A 20,131-nucleotide genomic window follows, 5' to 3' on the forward strand; every position below is an offset into this window, starting at 1 on the left:
TCATGGAGGGAGAGACTAAGTGAGTTGACATTGCTGAAAATTTACATTCTGAGAGGGTTTCCACAGCAGGGAGCAGTAGAATCCATGGACAAGTTTGGGGAAAGAATTTTGGAAGTGTAGTGCCAATTTGACATGGCCCTGTCAGCAATAATTAAGTTTTATTTATTAGTCACAAGTAAGGCTTACATAAACATTGCAATGAAGTTACTGCGAAAATCCCCTCGTCACCGTGCTCCAGCACCTGTTCGGATTAATGCACCTAACCAGCACGTCTTTCAGACTGGGAGGAAATCGGAGCATGCGGACGAAACCCATGCAGACACGAGGAGAACATGCGAACTCCACACAGATAGTGACCCTAGCCAGGATTCGAACCCAGGTCCCTGATGTGAGGCAGCAGTGCTAACCACCGTGCCACCCACATGACATGAAGGATGGGAAGAGCATGTTAAAGCTAAAGTTGGGGTACTGCAGAGTATAGAGGGATTTATACAATTACGTGAGGTTGCTGAGATGGGGTTTGACAATAAAAATGAACATTTTAATCTATACTTTGGGTAGAGGGGAACTAATGTATGTCACTGCCCAAAGAGAGAGAGGTAAACGGAACAGAATTATAGGTGGTTGAGTTATGAACAAGTTGGAATTTATGGAGCAGTAACAATGTTATGGGATTGAGAGAGTTGCAAGTGAATTATTGATTTGAGCAAGTGGATGAATTGTTTTACAGGGTTGTGGTAAGGGAGGAAGCTCTGGGTATTTAGGGAGCTGAGGAGGTAGTCAGAAAATGGCCTTGTGATCTGGGAAACAGGCAAGGAGATGGTGCGATTAGGGTGTGGCTGTCGACAGAATGCAGAAGTTATCATTAGAGTAAGGATAAGCAATGTTAAGAAGTAGAGAAATTGGAGAAGAGCATATTAGAAGAATATTATCGAGCTAGAAAAAGGAGCAGAAAAGATTTACTACGAAGCTACCGGGACTTGATGATTTGAATTATAAGGAGAGGCTGAATAGACTGGGACTTTTCTCTCTGGAGCGTGGAGGCTTAGGGGTGATCTTATTGAAGTCCCTGAAATAATGAGGGGCATAGATCAGCTAGACAGTCAACATCTCTTCCCTAAAGTAGGGGAGAATAAAACTAGAGGGCATAGGTTTAAAGTGAAAGGTGAGAGATACAAAAGGGTCCAGAGGTGCAATTTTCACATACAAGGTGGTGAATGTCTGAAACAAACTGCCAGAATTAGTAGTAGAGGCAGGTACAGTTTTATCTTTTAAAAAACATTTGGAGAGTTACATGAGTAAGATGGATATCGAGGGATATGGGCCAGTTGCAGGCAATTGGGACTAACTTAGTGGTTAAAAACTGGGTGGCATGAAGGGCCTGTCTCCATGCTGTAAACCTGTATGATATGATTAATAGACAAAGGACATTAAGGTAGAAGTTGAAATCACCAAAACTGAGGAGTTGTTTTTTAGCCTCCACATTCGGAGGGCTGTACATAACAAATACTTTGAATGGAAGATGTTTAGGTGCTTATTGGAGAAATTGGTGTCAGGTAATTAGGAGAGACTTGGCAGTAGGAATGTGCCAATGATCAGTGGTTTGGTGAGGGAAGGGGTGGTAGAGTGGGTGAAGGAGATGGAATATATTACCAGTCAGAAAATCTTTGATGTGCAAAATGGAACTGTAATCTGGAAAAACATGTTTTCAACTTAGATCAAAGTGTTAAGTTCACCAGGGTCATCTGCATTCTCAAGGTCAAATATGAAGCGGTGCTGTAATTGGTTATCTGTCAGTATAAAACTACTTTTATAGTAAATAATGCTAGATATTGGGCAGCATGGTGGCACAGTAGTTAGCACTGCTCCCCTCAGCACTAGGGACCTGGGTTCGATTCCTGGCTTGGATCGCTGTCCATGTGGAGTTCGCACATCCTCCCCATGTGTACGTGGATTTCCTCTGGATACTCTGGTTTCCTCCCACAGTCCAAAGATGTGCTGGTTAGATGAATTGGCCATACTAAATTCTCCCCCAGTGTGCCCGAACAGGCTCTGGAATGTGGCGACTATGGTATTTTCACAGTCACTTCATTTCAGTGTGAATGTAAGCCTACTTGTGACTAATAAATTAACTTTAAAAAGATGTGCTGTACCACAACAAATATTAACTGTCCTATTTTTAGAAAGTTTCTTATTTAAGCTGCTGAATGGATTCTGAACACTTCCAATGAAGTGTTCCAATGGCCTGTCATATGCATCCAAACATCTAGTTGAAAAGCTTTGTAGCTGGTCGCTATCTGCCATCCTTTTGAAACATGTCAAGCAGTTGCATAGAAAAAAAACAAATGAAATTTATAACTATTTGTATATTTTTCAAAGTTCAAACTTACCTTGAAGCAGTTCTTGAATTTTTGACTGACAAAATACAACGCCACTGGGTTAATGCAGGAGTTAAGAGAAGCCATATTAATCCCAATATAATCCAGTACCAGAAGAAAACTAAATGGAAATAGCATAAAAAATTATGTTGTAAATTAAGATATGCTTGTTAACAATTGAACATTTTTTAAAAATTCCCAGCACATTGTAGCAGGTAACTGTGGGCTTCCTGTGCATCATTTATTTGCTACCTGCTTTCTAATTAATACAATTATAGTCAGATACTGTTAACCCATTGTTCTTCCATCCAGGAAGTGGGTTCCAATTAACTTGAAAGGCATCGAATGATGACCTCTTCTCTGGCATTTGTAAAAGGTTGAAATTAAATGATTATGGGTTAATCCTTTTGCAATTCTTAATGGCTGAAAGTACACAACGTAAAATTCATCATCCCACCCCAGCCCTAATTTCCTATTTATTTAATCTGTTTCATGGGTAAAATTGAGTTGATTTTGCTGCTCTTAGCTTACTGATTTAAGAATTTGAATTTTTCTAGTTTTCTGTAAAGCGAGCAAAAAAGTGGCCACAATAATTTCAATTGTTTCACCACAGCTTTATTGTACATTGCTTCACTGGACATGTGATACTGAAATTCAGTTAAATAATTGAATGTCCGATTTTATTTGGAAACAGCTGCCATGTGTAATAAGCCTTTGGAGACAGAAGTCTCTTCATCAAAATCTTTTTATTTACAAACTCTAATAGCAGTACACAGAGTGCTAGCAGTTAGAAGTCTACCTCCAGGGATGTCAGAGAAACTGGCACTCCAGGTTAAGCACAAGGCAAAGATGCCCTGATTGGCCCATTAGTTGGATCCTTAATCATACCCCAATAGGCCAACCTGAATGGCCTGTTTGAAGTCATTACACCATCAAGTGTACTTGCCTTAAATAAGTGCATTGCCATGTTTCTACATAACCTAGGCTGTTCAAGTCTATACAAGCATCCTCTTCTCTTAAACGTCTAGATGGAGTAGTTGAAGAAGTATGGCTAATAATGATTATTACCACCATTGTGTGATGCGTGTATTATGCATTATCTTCCCATTTTATTGGATGTGGAGAAGCTTGCTCTGTGCCTATGTCTAATATGCTCATACGTTAGTGTGACAATGCAATTGCTATGGATATATCTGAGGCTCCAAGAGGAATACTGAAAAATTCAGCTTTATGTTACAAACAGTTGGCCTGTTTGGGAGGAATGCAGCTCAGATTCTGCCATAACATAGAACATTACGGCGCAGTACAGGCCCTTCGGCCCTCGATGTTGCACCAACCATTGGAACCAATCTAATGACCCTCTAACCTAAACTATTCCAATATTATCCATATGTCTATCCAATGACCATTTGAATGTCTTTAAAGTTGGTGAGTCCACTACTGCTGCAGGCAGGGCATTCCACGCCCTTATTACCTTCTGAGTAAGGAACCTACCTCTGACATCTGTCCTATATTTATCACTCCTCAATTTAAAGCTATGTATCCTCGTGTTAGCCATCACCATCCAAGGAAAAAGGCTCTCACCGTCCACCCTATCTAATCCTCTGATCATCTTGTATGTCTCAATTAAGTCACCCCTTAACCACCTTCTCTCTAACGAAAACTGCCTCAAGTCCCTCAGCCTTTCCTCATAAAACCTTCCCACCATATCAGGCAACATCCTGGTAAATCTCCTCTGCACCCTTTCTAGTGCTTCCACATCTTTCTTATAATGCGGTGACCAGAATTGTACGCAACACTCCAAGTGCGGCCGCCCCAGAGTTTTGTATAGCTGCAACATGATCTCATGGCTCTGAAACTCAATCCCTCTACCAATCTACCAATTAACCTCAGGATAATTATTCATTTTAGCCGCGCTAAAGTAGAGTTAATGAGCTTTTGTTTACTTATGCTCCCCGGGATTTCTGATAAGAGTGATTGATAGGGTCATATGATGATGTGGTTTATGTGCAGTCCTGGGTCTGTAGCAGACAAAAAACTTTTTTTTTGCAGAAAGCAGTTCAGTTTGCAGCTGAAGCCTTGTCGAAATTGGAAGGAATTTGTAGGCTTCTGGAGCTTGCTCTCTCTCTGAAAACCTCAAGACTGCCTAACTCATTATAGCAAGTATATTTTGGTTGCTAACTGTATCTAAAGTGACATTTAAGTCTGTAAGAGGATTGTTGCTTATTTAGAATTGAAACAATGATAAGTTAGAAAGTAAAGTCGTTTCCTTTTAATTTTCAATAATTGTTCAATTTGATGAACCTGTTAATTCTCATGCTTTCGACCAGTTTGCTTACTCCAAGGTTTTACTCCGGTGCCCTTATTTGCAAGATGAACAAAGGACAAACACAAGGAAAGGTTCAACAAGTTTATTAATAATAACACTATTAACCCTTAAATTACCCACATAAAACAAGAGGATACCCTAGATTCAAGTATATGACCCGCAAAGATGGTTTAGTTGACTGCAGGCTCAATTCTCTGAGTTACTCTGGTCTGTCGTCACGAAGGTGAATCTTGATGGCAGCTTCTTTCTTCCTTCCTTCCTCCCTTCTCTGATTAGTCTTCTGGATGGTCAAGGTCACGTCCCTCATTGAATCTTCGCCCCTGGTGTGTCTGAAATGTGTCCCTTTATCCCCCTGCCTGCTTGCCTTTCCAGAAACTTCTCTGGCTTCCAGCCAATGAGGTCCCAGGAGGTGGTTCCAAAACCCAGTGGGTTTCTTGATGTCTGCCTGACAGGACACCAGGGTCCACCCCTAGGTGTCCATCTCCATGCCGTTGCTTACATGTAACCTGTTATCAGATAAGGTAACTGCAGGAACTCTTGGTGACAGAAAGTCTGGCCCAATCTGCGCTTCTAACCATTGGTCGGTGCATTTCAGTAGGGTGCAATGATCTCCTGCTAAGTATTAGTAGAGTGCAATGACCTTTATGGGTGATTGATGGGTCAGGCCCAGACAGGTTTGTGTATTTCTACAATTGGCCTGCCTGAGGTTTGACTGTTTGATTTTAATATGCCCAATTCTTTAATTTAAGATATGCAATTTAGTCAGCCTTAAAACTGGGCCCTGACTATATTACCACAAATTGTTAGAGTTTTACTTTAAAAAGATCAAATAGTTTTATAGTTTTACTATAAAAGATTGTTAATTTGTCAGTGAAATTACTCCTGGAGTGGTGCATCTTATTCTCAAATTTATGCTAAAATAGAAAAATTGTTGGGGTCTAATCTGGTGTCCTAACTAACTTGGAGTTTTGCTCCAGCCCCCTAACATTAGAGATTGAATTTGTTCTTCCATTGTAAGCAGTAAACACATTGTTAACCCACATCAGTAATTTGCAGTTGCACTAGATTGGTAAATCCCTATCCCTAGGTTCTGGTTGGGAGAAGATTAAGAACCAGAGACTGGAACACTGACAGACAGGTCTAGCCAACGCTGTGTGAAATTCCCGATATGGGAGAAGTTGTTGGGAGTTAGTTTAAGATTAGCATGTTAATCCATTAATGTGGCAGTTTCATTATTTTGTAACATGTATAACGACATGTTACTGTTACATTGGAAATTTATTTATTAGTCACAAGGAAACTTGCATTAACACTGAAATGAAGTTACTGTGAAATTCCCTGAGTCATCACATTCCCGTGCCTGTTTGAGTCAATGCCCCTAACAAGGAAGGTGCTCAGATGATCTCTAACACAGGCACAAATGGTGGTTGAGACAAGTGGAATCATGTAAATGGGGAGTTGTCACGAACAGTACAAGGGTCAGTTCTGGAGGGCATTGGCAAGCTGCCAAGAGTGGTTCATGGTCTCAGAGTATTTGGGGCAATTCTCCCAGCCCGCTGTGCTGCTTGAGTGCTGCAGCAGGCTTGGAGACATCAGTGGCAGCCCTTTCTCTGGATTCTTGCTGGGCATCATATTGTCTGCTTGCCTCCCAGGCTAAGATTTTTGACATTATTGGTGCAGAGCTAATTATCATTCAAATTGACATTTCCATATGATTAGCGGGCCGGGGATGGAATTCTCCAGGCTTATTAGCCTTATTTCGCCCCACCAGGACTGGTTTCCTCCAGCGGCATTTCCAACTGCTCCCTCCAGACAGGGAACTGGTGTTCAACCTTGGTGCTGGAAGGGACAGAGGCCATTGAGGCTCCCTCGGGAAATTGGGGGTAAGGGAGGATGCCCCTTGGGCAGTGCCAGCCTGGCACCATCAATGATGCAAACTGGCACTGCCCAAGGGGCACCTTGGCACTGTGCACCAGGCAGCGAGATCAGGGCTGGTGGGGGAAAGGGTGGGGGGTCGGGAGCAGAGAACATCGGGACTAGTCATTGGGGCTGGCCGGATTGGGTGGGGGTGGCAGGGCAGAGGGGGAGGTACAGGGGCTGGCCCAAGGAGGTCCAGGAGGCCAGCAAAAGGATTGGCACATGCACAGTGGCCTGCTCAACACTATGATGCCAGTCTCTTGGACAGGAAAAGGCCCTGCCCACCAGTTTTCAGAGGGAATCATACTAGGGCACTCTGTGATGCACATAATGTCCAAGAATCGGTCTGGTAAGCATGCTAAAAATAATCTGGCAGGATTTATTCCTAATTTCCTGCGTGTTGGAAACTTAGAATGTTTTGAGAGAATTCAGCCATTATTTTTGAAGCCCACAAGGACCCCTTCAATGTAACTTTAAATACTTCCAATGTTTCAATGGCTCAGCATTACACCAGCAGCTGAGTTAACTTAGGGCTTACCCCAAGGTAAAATCATGGCATATGCTAAGGTAACCCTGCTATATCTGAACTGAAGAATTGAAGTGAAAAACTAAGATCCGTAGTGCAGGAAATCACAAAATAGAAGCAAATGCATCTTTCAAAATATACTGGAAAATTACCTGAGCAGTTCACATCTGTTGGGGTCTTGCTCATCGTAAATTGTTTTCTTCAGGATTCTGCTTAAGTGCAGTGGGAGCCAACACATAGCAAAGATAACCACCAGACAGAAGACTGTTTTAGCCACTTCACGTCGCTGAAAAAAATTATGAAACTGTGAACCTTTATCCATGTATATTACGTCTGTTGCTCTAACAGAATAACTAAGATCATCTTAGTAAGATTGTGCTGATGTTTGAACAGTCATTAGATAAAATGTTTCTTTCTAGGGAAGGGAAAACGCTAATGTTACAGTCCCTATTACTTTACGAGCAAATACATCTTTTTATTTTGGGCTTGTGTGAGATAGAGTTTAAGATTGGAGGAGTTTTGTTACATTTAATCTTTTTACTTAATTGCACAGTTGGAACTGTTTCAACACTGTTCTTGGTTTAATAACTGTTGAGGATGATTCTGGGCTAATACACATATTTGCCCCCTCCCTTCAATAGTTTCAAGACATCTGTTGTCCGTGTTGTGCCTGGTGAAGCTTGGTTTAATATGTTGAAGTCAAAGGAAACTGAAATATAGAGCAATAGATTATGGTGTCATAGAACTATAGAATCCCTACAGATTTCCAGAATTTACAATATTTTGCTTTTATTTGCAGACTCTAAATTTAGCAGGACTTTGGAACTTTATTTTCAGAGTGCCAGCCTACTCTTCTATAATCTGAATAGTCTGCACATGTATTTTGATGTATCTTAAAGTTTATTTATTATTGTCATAAGTAGGCTTGCATTAACACGGTAATGAAGTTACTGTGACATTGCAGTTGTCTTACCTGTTTTATGTGATCATTGAGAGTGATTTGCATTCCATTCCTCCTGCTCAGCATCTCACAAGTCATAAGAGTGTAGAATATACCAGTGCAGACCAGAGGTAGGCAGAAGTAAAAGCCAAACAGCCACCAATCCTTCACGTTTTTGTAGAACTGAAATACAGTCCCCAAGGTATGAGCTTTTAATTGGCAAAACAACAGCTACCCAAACTCCACTGTCAACAAGAGAGCACCACTACTTTTACATTAAAGAGAAAAGAAATTTGAATGAAATCCGAATACAAACTAATGTGTGGCAGGTTTTATTGGACATGAGTTACGAACTGCCAGGTCCTTTTCAAGCAGATCTATGTATGTATAATAGTAAACACCATGGACTTCATCCTCACTGTCAGGATCTCATTAGAGCATTTTGGACTCATTTACACAACTTATATATTGGTTTAATAAAAGGTAAAATACTATATCTGGTGAGAGGTTAAATGATCCTAACCAGGGAAAAAAGAAATCGAATATAATTAAGAAGAAATTAAGAATTATGGAATTTTGTCCTTCATTGCTGGAAGGATGGAGCTTAAAAACAGCAAGGTTATGTTACAACTGTATAAGGTGCTGGTGAGCCACACCTAGAGTACTGTGTACAGTTTAGGTCTCCTTACTTGAGAAAGGATGAACTGGCGTTGGAAATGGTACAGAAGAGATTCACTAGGTTGATTCCAGAGTTGAGAGGGTTGATTTATGAGGAGAGACTGAGTGGACTGGGACTATACTCATTAGAATTCAGAAGAAAGGGGGGATTTTATAGAAACACATAAGATTAGGAAGGGATGAGCTAATATAGAAGCAGGGAAGTTGTTTCCACTGGCAGGTGAAACTAGAACTAGGGGGCATGGCCTCAAAATAAGGGGGAGCAGATTTAGTACTGAGTTGAGGAGGAACTTCTTCACCCAATGGGTTGTGAATTTGTGGATTTCCCTGTCCAGTGAAGCAATTGAGGCTACCTCGTTGAATATTTTTAAGGCAAGGTGGATACATTTTTGAACAGTAAGGGAATTAGAGATTATGGTGAGCGGGCGGATAAGTGGAGCTGAGTCCATGAAAAGGTCAGCCATGATCTTATAGAATGGTGGAGCATGCTCAAGGAGGCAGATGGCCTACTCTTGCTCCTAGTTCTTCTGTACAACACTGGATTGGAACTGCATCTGTGCACTTCCTCCCACACTCTTTAAATCAGGCTTACGTTTTAATCATTTCCAGTTTGAAGGAAAATTCGATAGCTCCTTGAGCCTGGGTTGGAGTTAGGCTTGGACATGCTACAAGAATTCAAATTAGAGTCTATGTTTAGAGTGTCCTAATTTGCAATGAAGCTACATACCAAACAGGAGTTGAGTTTAAAAGAAAGGCTTGCAAATGAACAGTGCATTTTATGACCCAGGATGTCAGTGAATCACTTTTTGAAATGTAATCGTTGTTGTGGGAGAGGTGGCAGTCATTTTGCAAAAAAAGGCAAGGTTCTGCAATCTCTAACCTTGTCCATGATTCGGCAGGTGAGAGGTGGTCTTATGGTTTGCCAATGAGGCTTTAACATTAAGATATGTAGGGCCTCCATGTCTCTGGACTTGTCAGCTTCTTCAGTCAATTTCAACCTTCCAAGCTGTTGATTAATGGCTGATGTTGGGGCACTTTTCCTTGGGTTGCAGTTTTGTTACAACTATTTCTTTTTCAGGATCTGGTTTCAGAACTTTTCCATTCCCTCCCCATTGGACATGCAGATCAAGCTGTATAATGCAGATAACTGAACTACTAAGTTGATTAATTATTCACATCCAGTACAAATTAAACTATCATTTCAAAATTTTTAATTGTCTTGCCATTCTTGTCCCATGTATTTTAAAAGTTAATAGCAAAATTTGGAAGAGTTTCACGTTGACACATACCTCCATGAATACTGATGGCTTGGTTAGGTGGAGCAGACACACTTTCAATTCTTCTCCCCGATATTTAATTGAGAACATATCGAACCCTATGGCTTCTGGAATTGCTAAAACAATGGAGATTAGCCAAATGGCTGTTACTTCCACTGCCTTTCTCAAGGGAATCCCAATACCCTGGATCCGGCTCCAAGAGGCTACTGCTCGGTACCTGCAAAAAAACATAAGTTAAAAAAAACTCCATAAACCTCTTTACAAGGTAAAAATCTTCTTGGTAAAACATTTTTAGGAAATATATTGACAAAAACATTGTGATGGACCTGCTTCTTGATGATCATCTCAACAAAGCAGAATGCTTCTGATAACTAGTGCCAACATAGTGGATGCCACAAAAAGATTTTTAAAAAGTTACTCATTGCTTTCCCATGTTGCTGCTCATGGACAAAATAAATTGTGATTTCATGTAACTGTAAGGCTGATTTCCTAACGTGGCATTTTGGGTATGCCCCCATCTGGCAGTACACAAAATCTGGGGAGCCCACTTTATTGGTGCCTCATCCACTGTACTGTAGCAACTTACTAAGGCTTCTTTGACACTACCTCCCAAGCCACCAACCTCTACCACCAAGCCATATAAGGGAGCAGGAACATGGGCCTGAATTTTTGCTACTGAGTTGGAGGTACAGAATTTGGAAATTCCCCTGTTCTGCAGACACAGCTCAGAAGAAAGTGCTGAGAAAGGTCATACTTTGGTACCTAGGGTTGATAGCTAGAATCAGACCTGCTGCCCCAGGAAAGGGTTTGGATGCAAGCTGTGTAAAAGGTTTGCTTCTGTGGTCTGGGACTTTGTCCTTGCTTCAAAAAAAGGATAAAATACATCCCTCCAGCCCTCGTCCCTTCCACATAACTCCCACGCCCTATCCATACCAATCTGTGCCAGCCACACACTGTTATGGGCTCTCACACCCTCTTTCGTAAGATCTTGAAGCTGTCAATCAAACTGTGAACTAACAGGCATTTCACTGTGAGAATGTAACTTGTGAAATTAGTCATGCAGCCCAATTCTTATAATAACCCTCAAGCTTATATCAACAAACAGAATGAAATCGCAAGCACTGATTTTTTTTTGAACTGCAGATAGTTATTTTCCCCCCAAAAAGTTAAATGCTTCAGCAGCTCAATAGTTTTCATCAGCTTGACAGTTCCAATTGCTTTATCCATATTTTATGCATATTCAAGTCAACTTTTATAAATCCCAAAGGGCACTTGACCTCCCCTAAAGGTGTCTCTGGACCTATCCAAAAGGTACCCTAACTGTCCAAAGGGAACCAACAGTTTTACATTTTCTCCTGAAAATGTAAAGACTAAACATCATACTTTGGGCACCCAAAGAACAAAGAACAATACTGCACAGGAAACAGGCCCTTCGGACCTCCAAGCCTGCGCCCCTCAATAGTCCAACTAGACCATTCTTTTGTATCTCTCCATTCCTAGTCTGCTCATGTGACTATCCAGATAAAGTTGAATCTGACTGAAGGCAGCTGCATTGTGACATGTACAGCTGCCTGTATGAACCACGTTGTGCAGATGACAAACCACCTCCATTCCACTTCTGCCCCTCAAAACGGGGTGGGATTGCAAGAATGCTGTGACTTGGTGTTGGCTGGGTGGTAAGGCAACTAGTTAGATTAGGCACAGAGGTTAAATGGGCAGAACAGATGGGGCTAGACTGAGCAAAAGAGCTTTCAAAGAATGTTGTAATAGGTTAGAAATTAGAAAGCTGCCTGCTTTGTGTATCCTTTTAGAATTTTGATTGGTATGTGTGGTGTCAAATTGGGATGATTGGTTCATGCTTAGCATATGACATTTACTGAATAGTGTTGAAAATTCATCCCCAATAACCATGTAGTCTCTTCTGAACATTCAGAGTTGATAAGCAGGATAAGACTAATTGGTTCATCACTTGTCTGTGCTTTTTGTACAATGTGCAAGTTACAAACAAATGCTTTTGTATGTACAGTTAACCATATTTGGCAGTTTGCCCAACATATCCACACAAACACAAATAATGGCAAATGAATATAATCACACAAATACACAGACATTTGTTTAGCATAAGCTTGGAGGAAATCTGTGCTGTGATAGATTGCAATGGAAACACTTTAATTGTGGCTTTGATGGTTCTTATGTCATCTGACTGCTCTGGCTTGGATTTGGCATGGACACGATGCCACTTTAAGATCAATATTGGAGGCACAAGTCATCATGTTTTTATGGTGTATGAAGTGCTGTTATGCATAATACAACACCAACAACTAACTTCTGACATCTGAGTATGATCAAGCCAGTTGACAGTCAGGAGATTGGAGCAAATTTTCAATTCATCCAAAGATGATATCATCTATTCATCTCCCAGCGCGTGATGGGTTTGTTATGGATTGCAATTTAGTTTTCAGGACCTTTTTTAAAGTACATGTGCACATTGGAACATACTGTTATTTTTCAAATATCTGGTAACTGGAATATTGATATAATGTACACAAATACATGCATAACATCAATGAAAATCATGCAATGTCCTTATTTTACAGAACTTCATAAGGAATGGATGAGATGTTATTTAGTTATTATTTACAAAGAATGTTTTGTCCCATAGTCCAAAGATATACAGGTTAAGTGGATTAGCTATGTTAAATTGCCCCTTAAGTGTCAGGCAGACTAACAGGGTAAATACGTGGGGTTACAGATATAGGGCCTGGGGAGGATTGTTGTTGGTGCTGACTCAATGGGCTGAGTAGTCTCTTTCGGCACTGTAGGGATTCTATGATTCTATGACATTTAGTTTTAGGAAATTGTAAGTAAACCTTTGAGTTCAAGCCTAAGTGTTTTATTTTATTGATGTTGAGGCAGAACAGTAGCTTGGCACATTTGGTAATAAGCCTAGTGTCTTGACTTAGGCCAGTAATTATAATATATTTAGGGAAAATTCTGAAATATTTTGCCTTAATCTCCATCAGATTGTGCAAATACCTGGACTAAGAGTGGCTATTTAATCCAAGTAAAGGTTTTGTTCATTTTTTTGGCAAATGCTGTTAGGAATATTGGCAGTCTGCTATTTTATTGAATTTGGTAATAAAATGTCTGTTGAAACCTGTGAGCAACACTGTAATAACTGTTTCTTCCTCTAGTTAATTGTCTGAACAAGATGAAAATAAGAAAAAGTTCTTTTACCTGTCAATGCTCAGTGCGCACAGACTGAGGACTGTGATACCAACAGATGCCTTCTGAACAAATGGTACAAGCTTACATATTTCAACGCCAAAAGGCCAGTCTACAGCCAATAGCTATTTAAGACAACAAAAAAAAATTGAATTCTATTAAAATATTAAAACAATAATAACTTATATTCATGTGGCGCCTTTAATGTAAAGAAATGTCCCAGGTGGTTCACAGAAACATTATAACATGAAGAATAACACTGGGTCAGTTGACCAAAAGCTTGATCAGAGGTAGGCTTTAAGACGTTTTTTAAAGGAGGAAAGCAAAGCAGAGAGGCGTAGGGACCTGAGGCCACGAAAAGGACCACCAATGATAGAGCAATTAGAATTGAGAATGCACAAGAGACCAGAATTAGAGGAGCTCAAATACCTCCAGAGGATGGTAGTATTGGGGGAGATTACAGAAATAGAGAGGATAAGGCCACGGAAGAGTTTGAAAGCAAGGATGAGAATTTCAAAATTGATACGTTGCATGACTGGACATCAGTGTAGGTCAGCGAGCATAGGGGTTATTTGGGAAGAAGATTTGCTGCGAGTTAAGGCGTAGGGCAACAGAGTTTTAATGACCCCAGGTTTCCGCTGTAGTAGACCAGCAAAGTGTGCATTGGAATAGTCTATTTGAGAGTAATGAATAATGGAAGACAGAAGAATCATATAAATAATGGATTTTTTTAAAATGATTTTTATGATTATTAAATAGTCATAAATACATGAAAAGCTTTGTTCCATAATATTCAGGACACTTCCAGTGGTATCATGATGTTTTATAAATTATATAACTTTAGTCCCACCAATTCTAAAATTCTCAATCTTGGCTGAATTGTCCTGGGAGCTGAAGGTACAGTTTACATGGAAGGACAACCACATGAGTTGCACTTTCCAGTGGAGATGCCTTATGTGGAATTCTCAAACGAAAGGTATCAATAGCCAATGTCTATGAGCAGAATTTCTATACATGAAATAAAAGGGGGAAAAGATTTCCAAGCAGTGAAGAGCTCTGTGGGAAGAGGGCTTAGGAGGATAACCTGCTCACATACCATGAGGTTGGTAACTATCTGCCAGTACTGCTGATGAGATTGTTCTCCAGTTTATATGATTTTGGAGCGAATTAGTGAAACTATATTCAATTATAAAACAAATCTTGAAGTACTATATTGTTTAATTGGGATTCACCCAACCTGTCCCACTGGTTCCAATTGGGTTATTGCCCATAGCAGATAGCAGCCTGATTATTATGCAAACCTGCTAATTGTAATACTTGATGGACCATTCACCTGCCCCCTGCCATGCACCTGACCTCATTGTGGGAAGTTCACCTGATGGGCTTTGGTGCAGGTAATCACCATTATGGACCTGGCATATTGGACATTGAGGGTCCAGGGGAGCACCACCAACTCCTCAGCAAACAAAGGATCCTCATCCCACCCTATCACTCAAATAACTGTCACCTCCTCTCCCTTCACAAAAGACACGAGGATGACCTGAGCCCCCTCTCAGCCTCTCTCCCTCATTCAGGCCCATCTTCAAGCCAACTGTGCACTGCCCCCGGCACTGTCACCCTAGTCTCATGCCTTAGTTCCCAAGGTTTGGGGGGGGGGGGGGGGGTGGAATCACAGAGGTATGTCCAATAGCCATTTGCCCCTCTTCAAGGCTGATGAGGAAGGGTCCTGGGGGTTGGGTGGGCTTGGACTAGAGGCAAGAGGTTGAACTCACTGTTCTGCCCTGGAATGGGGGTCTTGTGGCTGGACTGCCCCTCCTAGCCCTGGCAGACCTGAAGTTCACCCCTACCATGGTGGATTCAGGCAGCCCTGTGATCGATATCTTCATTCCTGCTTGTCAGCTGTGAAAATTTTGAAGTGACCAGGTCACTTTATTCTCTGCTCCCTGGTCACCTGGCAGGCTTTTAAATCACTACAACACTCCATTCTGCAGCAGAGATTTCCTTTCTCCCTGTCAGAAGCTGCAGGTGTGAGAAGTCCTTTGAAAGAGAGGAGATGTCAGTTTCATTTGGGGCAGGGGATGTGGTGGGGAAGCAGTGCAGGGGGGGGTGTTCCATTCTCTACAACTCTGCACACAGGCCCAATGTGTTCACATAACTTTGATTTGAAATCTCTGAGCTTTCCTAGCAAGCTGAAACCTTTGAAGCCCTCTGTATTCCACTGGAAACCTTGAACTTCCATCAATTTCAAAATGCAGTGCATTTAAAGAGACTTCTTTACAGCTTAATGGATTTTTTCTCAGCCTCCAGTCAGCTATGTATTCACATTTTCCTTCATGCTTGAATGCATCTCAAGTACTTCCGTTGTTCCGAACTGCAATCTTTTCAAAGATCCTAAGCTAGATTGACAGCAGTAGCTTTCTAAATGGAATAAGTGATCTTCAAAAGAGAAAATGAAACCACTTATTCCCTTTAAAGAAACAATCAGGCTGAGTCTCTGTCAACATTGCATGAGTGCATTAAATTGTCCAACCAGTATACTGTTCTGAGTACTGATGAGAGTGATGGTTCATCTGCAGATTGCAGTCAGAGCCAGGTACATGGTACCACATAGTTCATCTGCATAGGAGGGTAAAGGAAGAGCAAGAGTGATGGTGAATCAATAGTTAGGGTGTTCCTGCAGCTGCAGACAATAATTCAGGATGGTATGCTACCTTTCTGGCGCCAAGGTCAATGACATCACTAAACAACTGCAGAGAACCCTGATGGTGCTCTACATTGGTAAAAATGATATAGGCAAAAAGAGGGATGTGATCCTGCAGTCAGAATTTAGGGGAGTAGGTAGGAAATTAGTGAATGTGACCTCAAAAGTAGTAATCTCTGGATTACACCGAGCACCACACACTTGGATATAGAAATAGGAGGCTAACATAGGTGAATGTATAGTTGGAAGGAAGTCTTTAGGTTCTTTGAATGTTGGAACCAACTCTGTGGGAGATGGGGCCAGTTTGTGCTGAACTGGACTGAGTTCCTTGCTTGCCCTTTTGCTAGTGTTATTAGGGAGCATTTAAACTAACTTGGCAGGATGTGGGAACAAAGGCTTAATATGAGGGGAATACTGAAGTGCACAGAATACTGAGAAACATAGATATCAGTAGTATAAGGAATAGCAAATTAATATGTAATGGAGAAAGTAACAATGTCTAAATCAGGGTTACTGTGCATGTATGTGGTTGAAAAGAGTATGGTAAGTTAGACTGATGAGTTACTAGTGCATGTGGAAACACATTATTGTGGCTGGAAGGATGGAGTCTATTTGGCTAGAATTAAGGAATAAAAAAGGTGCAATAACATTGCTTGGTGTTGTCTATAGGTCACCAACTAGTGGGAAAGATATAGAGCAACAAAATTGCAAGGATATAATAGAGAATGGGAGAATTTAGTTATCTGAATATGGACTGGGATAGAAGTAGTGTAAAGGGCGAGGGTTCTTCGAATGTGTTCAGGAAAATAATCTGCAGTAGTGTGTTTCCAATTCAACTAGTAAGGAGATATTGCTTGACTTGGTTCTTGGTTAAGTCCAAAGATGTGTGGGTTAGGTTGATAAACCATGCTAAATTGACCCTCATATCAGGGGGATCAGCAGAGTAAACATGTGAGTTATGGGAATAGGGCATGGATGGCATTGTTGTCAGTACAGACTCAATGGGCCAAATGGCTAACATAAAAGAAAAAACCCAAAGTTTTCTATAGGTAGATAAATAGTAAAAGAAGCAGCCACGTCGATTAGAGACCAAAAAAGGGATTTTTACTCCTGGAGGCAGGGGGCATAGCTGAGATGGTAAATAGATAGTAAATGGATAATTTGCATCTGTTTCAGGATGCTACCCAAGAGGAAGAGGAGGTAATTCAGATACTAGAGGTATTTGAAATTGATAAGGAGGAGGTATTAGATAGGTTGTCTGTACTTAAAGTGGATAAACTACAGGACTACAGGAGATGCATCCAAAGATATGAAGGAAAATGGAAGCATAAATTGCAGAGGCAATGGCCATAATTTTTCAGTTTTCCTTAGACTTAGTCATGGTGCCAGAGGACTGGAGAATTGATGACAAAATTAATAGATGGACAAATGCGGGATAATGAAAGAACGTCAGCATGGATTTTATAAGGAAAAAATGTGTTTAATTGCTGGATTTTTTGAAGAGGTTATAGAGAGGATTGATAAGGGCAATATCATTAACAGTGTATATGGACTTCCACAAAGTCTTGTGAGCAAAGTTATAGCTCATGGAATAAAAGGGAAAGTAGCAATGTGGATAAGATTTTGGCTGAGTGACAGGGAGCAGAGAGTAGTGGTTAATGGATGTTTTTATGGCTGGGTATGGAGAGCCAGTTAAGGATGAAAACATACATTTGTTTTAGTCTGTGTAGGACCATGAATCCTGGCATTCTGATGAGTAATGTTTCGAGGATGGTGGAAGTAGGGAGTCTGGCAAGGGAAGTACTGGAGAGATCAAACCTTTTAGTGATAAAGGTGTTTTTAGTGATAAAGAGATTTTTGACAGCAGTCTGGGATACGCAGTCAATGCTTTGGAACTTAAAAACAATTTGGGAAAGAGGCAGGATTTGGAGGAGGAAGTTGGATTTTATAATTAAGAACTCTTTGGCCAGGATTTTACGACTTCTCCCTCCTGGCAATTTAAATGGTCCATCACATCCCCTGACAGGACACACCATGGCAGGGACCTAAGATCTTGGCCTATGATTCTGCATTTGTGGACTAAGACAGAGTTGGCAACTTGTGAAGATTGATGGAGTGAAGGGGAGAGATGTGTAGGTGGAAGTAGAAAGTGAAGAGTGTGTTCCATTTTGACGGTATTTAGTTGGAGGAAATTTTAGTTCATCTAAATCTTCATGTTGCTCAGACAATTGGAAAGGTTTGCAATAGCCTTGGAAGTCAAACAGAAAGTGGAATTGAGTGAGGCCAACACACTTGTAGCAATTGATCCCATGTCACTGGATAACATCACATGAAGTAACATGTAAATAATTAGAAGGGGAGTCAGGATGGAAACAATAGAGTTAAAGTCAACAAAAAGGGAGAAGCCATTGGAAAAAATGTGTAGTCAGTCACACAGCAGTGAAATCACAAGTTAGTTATGTGATGATCTGCAGGCAACAAACTCTTAACACAGTTTTACAACAATATGATTCTGTTCCATCAATAATGTCCACACTTGCAATCACTTTCGGTGCCAGTGCCATTGTGAAACAAACTGAGTGTTAGCTACAGCTGTCTCCACAGATCTATAACACTTAATGAATCAGTGGATTCCACTTGATCTGAAATTAGCCTGATTAATTGAATGGACTTTGCACATTCCATTGGTTTTAATTCAGCTACTTTGAATCTTAACACAATTCTTTAACTTGACGTATGTTGCAGTTCTCACCATTCTGTGGGGATGAGCTGATTTTGTTTTCAACTATATATGACTAGGCTGTATTAGAAAATGGTTTAGACATGGCTCTTGTTTTCACAACGTACAACATTGAATTTTATGTAGTTAACTTTTCTGCTTTTATTTACTCTAAGTCAATTTAATAGACCATGATCCCACTCCTTGATTGAGCCTAATCTCTTTCCCAAATAGATGCTTATTTCTTCTTTCTAATAAAGCAGGACTTTGTCACAAAAAATTCTCGTTCTTTTTTCCTAATGATAATCTTTCTCTTCCTCCTGATATAACCTGATTTTTAAAATAAAGTTTAACTGTTTTATCAGATCTATTCCTTCCGCTCCTCCAAATAGTCTAGTTCTTTCTCCATAAAGAGCTAATTCTTCTTACCCGACTAATTATTTTATATCTGTAGCATTTGATCTTTTCCCCTCCACATAAAAATCTGTAAACATGTTCCAATGTTTCAATTTTCATTGCTCGCAAAGAACAGCCTGACACTTTTCTAACAGGATCTTAGGATTCCCAGTCTACCCAGCTTTGTCAACACAATAAAGTTCAGCCTTCTCATGCTAAAACTTGTTTATGTTCCTCAGCCATCAAAGAGCCATGCATTTTCTCTATATGGCCAATTTTCCCCTTCTCTGTTAACCATCATACCTTATATATAGTAATTGGGATGTCTATCAGGATGTAGAGCAGATCTCCCAGGGCAAGACTGGCGATCAAGACATTCGGTCCATTCCTCATGCATTTGTTCTTGTAGATGATTCGGAGCAGTGTGGAATTTCCAATGATTCCCACCACGAAGATCATACAGGAGACCACAGAGTTGATGTATTTGAAAGCATGTCGTATTTCTGTCTGTTTAATACACATAGGAGGATATGAAGACCCAGCTGCTTTATTTGAAGGAATAGCTGTATTCTGATATCCAGCTGTAAAGGGCAACACAGATTTAGGTCTCTGTGGGCTTGGGATAGGAAATCTGTTTGGTTTTAATTTTTCTGTAATAAAGTTCAAACTGGAACTATTTTTGGAAAATGCTTCTTGCCCGTAAGTAATGACAACCTGACAGGTTAGTAGAAGAGTGAGAAGCATTGCAGTGTTCGCTACAGCCATTTAGTGATTGGAATCAGGCACAGATTCACAAGTAACGGATAGATTTGCCCTTAAATGACAGTGATGAAAAGCTCTTTCCTCCAGCAGGAAGCTAAATAAAACAAGAACAAAGAACAAAATAAGATCGCGCAAAAAATACAATTGCCATACTTCATCTTCAACTTACAGTTTTTATGAAAATTCTGAAACTGGAATATTTCTGCTAGAGCACTTTTACTGTCTTTTTTGTTCATTTTGCCAACTTTTGTTTAGAGCAACATGCCCTTAAATATTCACATGT

At 40.5% G+C, this 20,131-nt stretch overlaps 1 protein-coding gene across 2 annotated transcripts in view; it reads right to left on the reverse strand.

Annotated features, from left to right (window-relative positions):
• LOC145342249 (endothelin receptor type B-like) overlaps positions 1-20,131 on the reverse strand; it is a 33,348-nt gene that overhangs the window by 3,131 nt on the left and 10,086 nt on the right. For both annotated transcript variants that reach the window (XM_080187655.1, XM_080187657.1), the window contains exons 2-7: positions 19,390-19,942; positions 13,283-13,395; positions 10,058-10,262; positions 8,124-8,273; positions 7,303-7,436; positions 2,391-2,499 (exon numbers count right to left, since the gene is read on the reverse strand). In XM_080187655.1, coding sequence (XP_080043781.1) covers positions 2,391-2,499; positions 7,303-7,436; positions 8,124-8,273; positions 10,058-10,262; positions 13,283-13,395; positions 19,390-19,851 — 1,173 coding nt within the window. In that variant the 5' untranslated portion in view covers positions 19,852-19,942. The remainder of the gene's footprint in view (positions 1-2,390; positions 2,500-7,302; positions 7,437-8,123; positions 8,274-10,057; positions 10,263-13,282; positions 13,396-19,389; positions 19,943-20,131) is intronic.

This window comes from Carcharhinus amblyrhynchos, chromosome 4 (assembly GCF_965287045.1).
Source record: "Carcharhinus amblyrhynchos chromosome 4, sCarAmb.v2.hapA, whole genome shotgun sequence".
Lineage (NCBI taxonomy): Eukaryota > Metazoa > Chordata > Chondrichthyes > Carcharhiniformes > Carcharhinidae > Carcharhinus > Carcharhinus amblyrhynchos.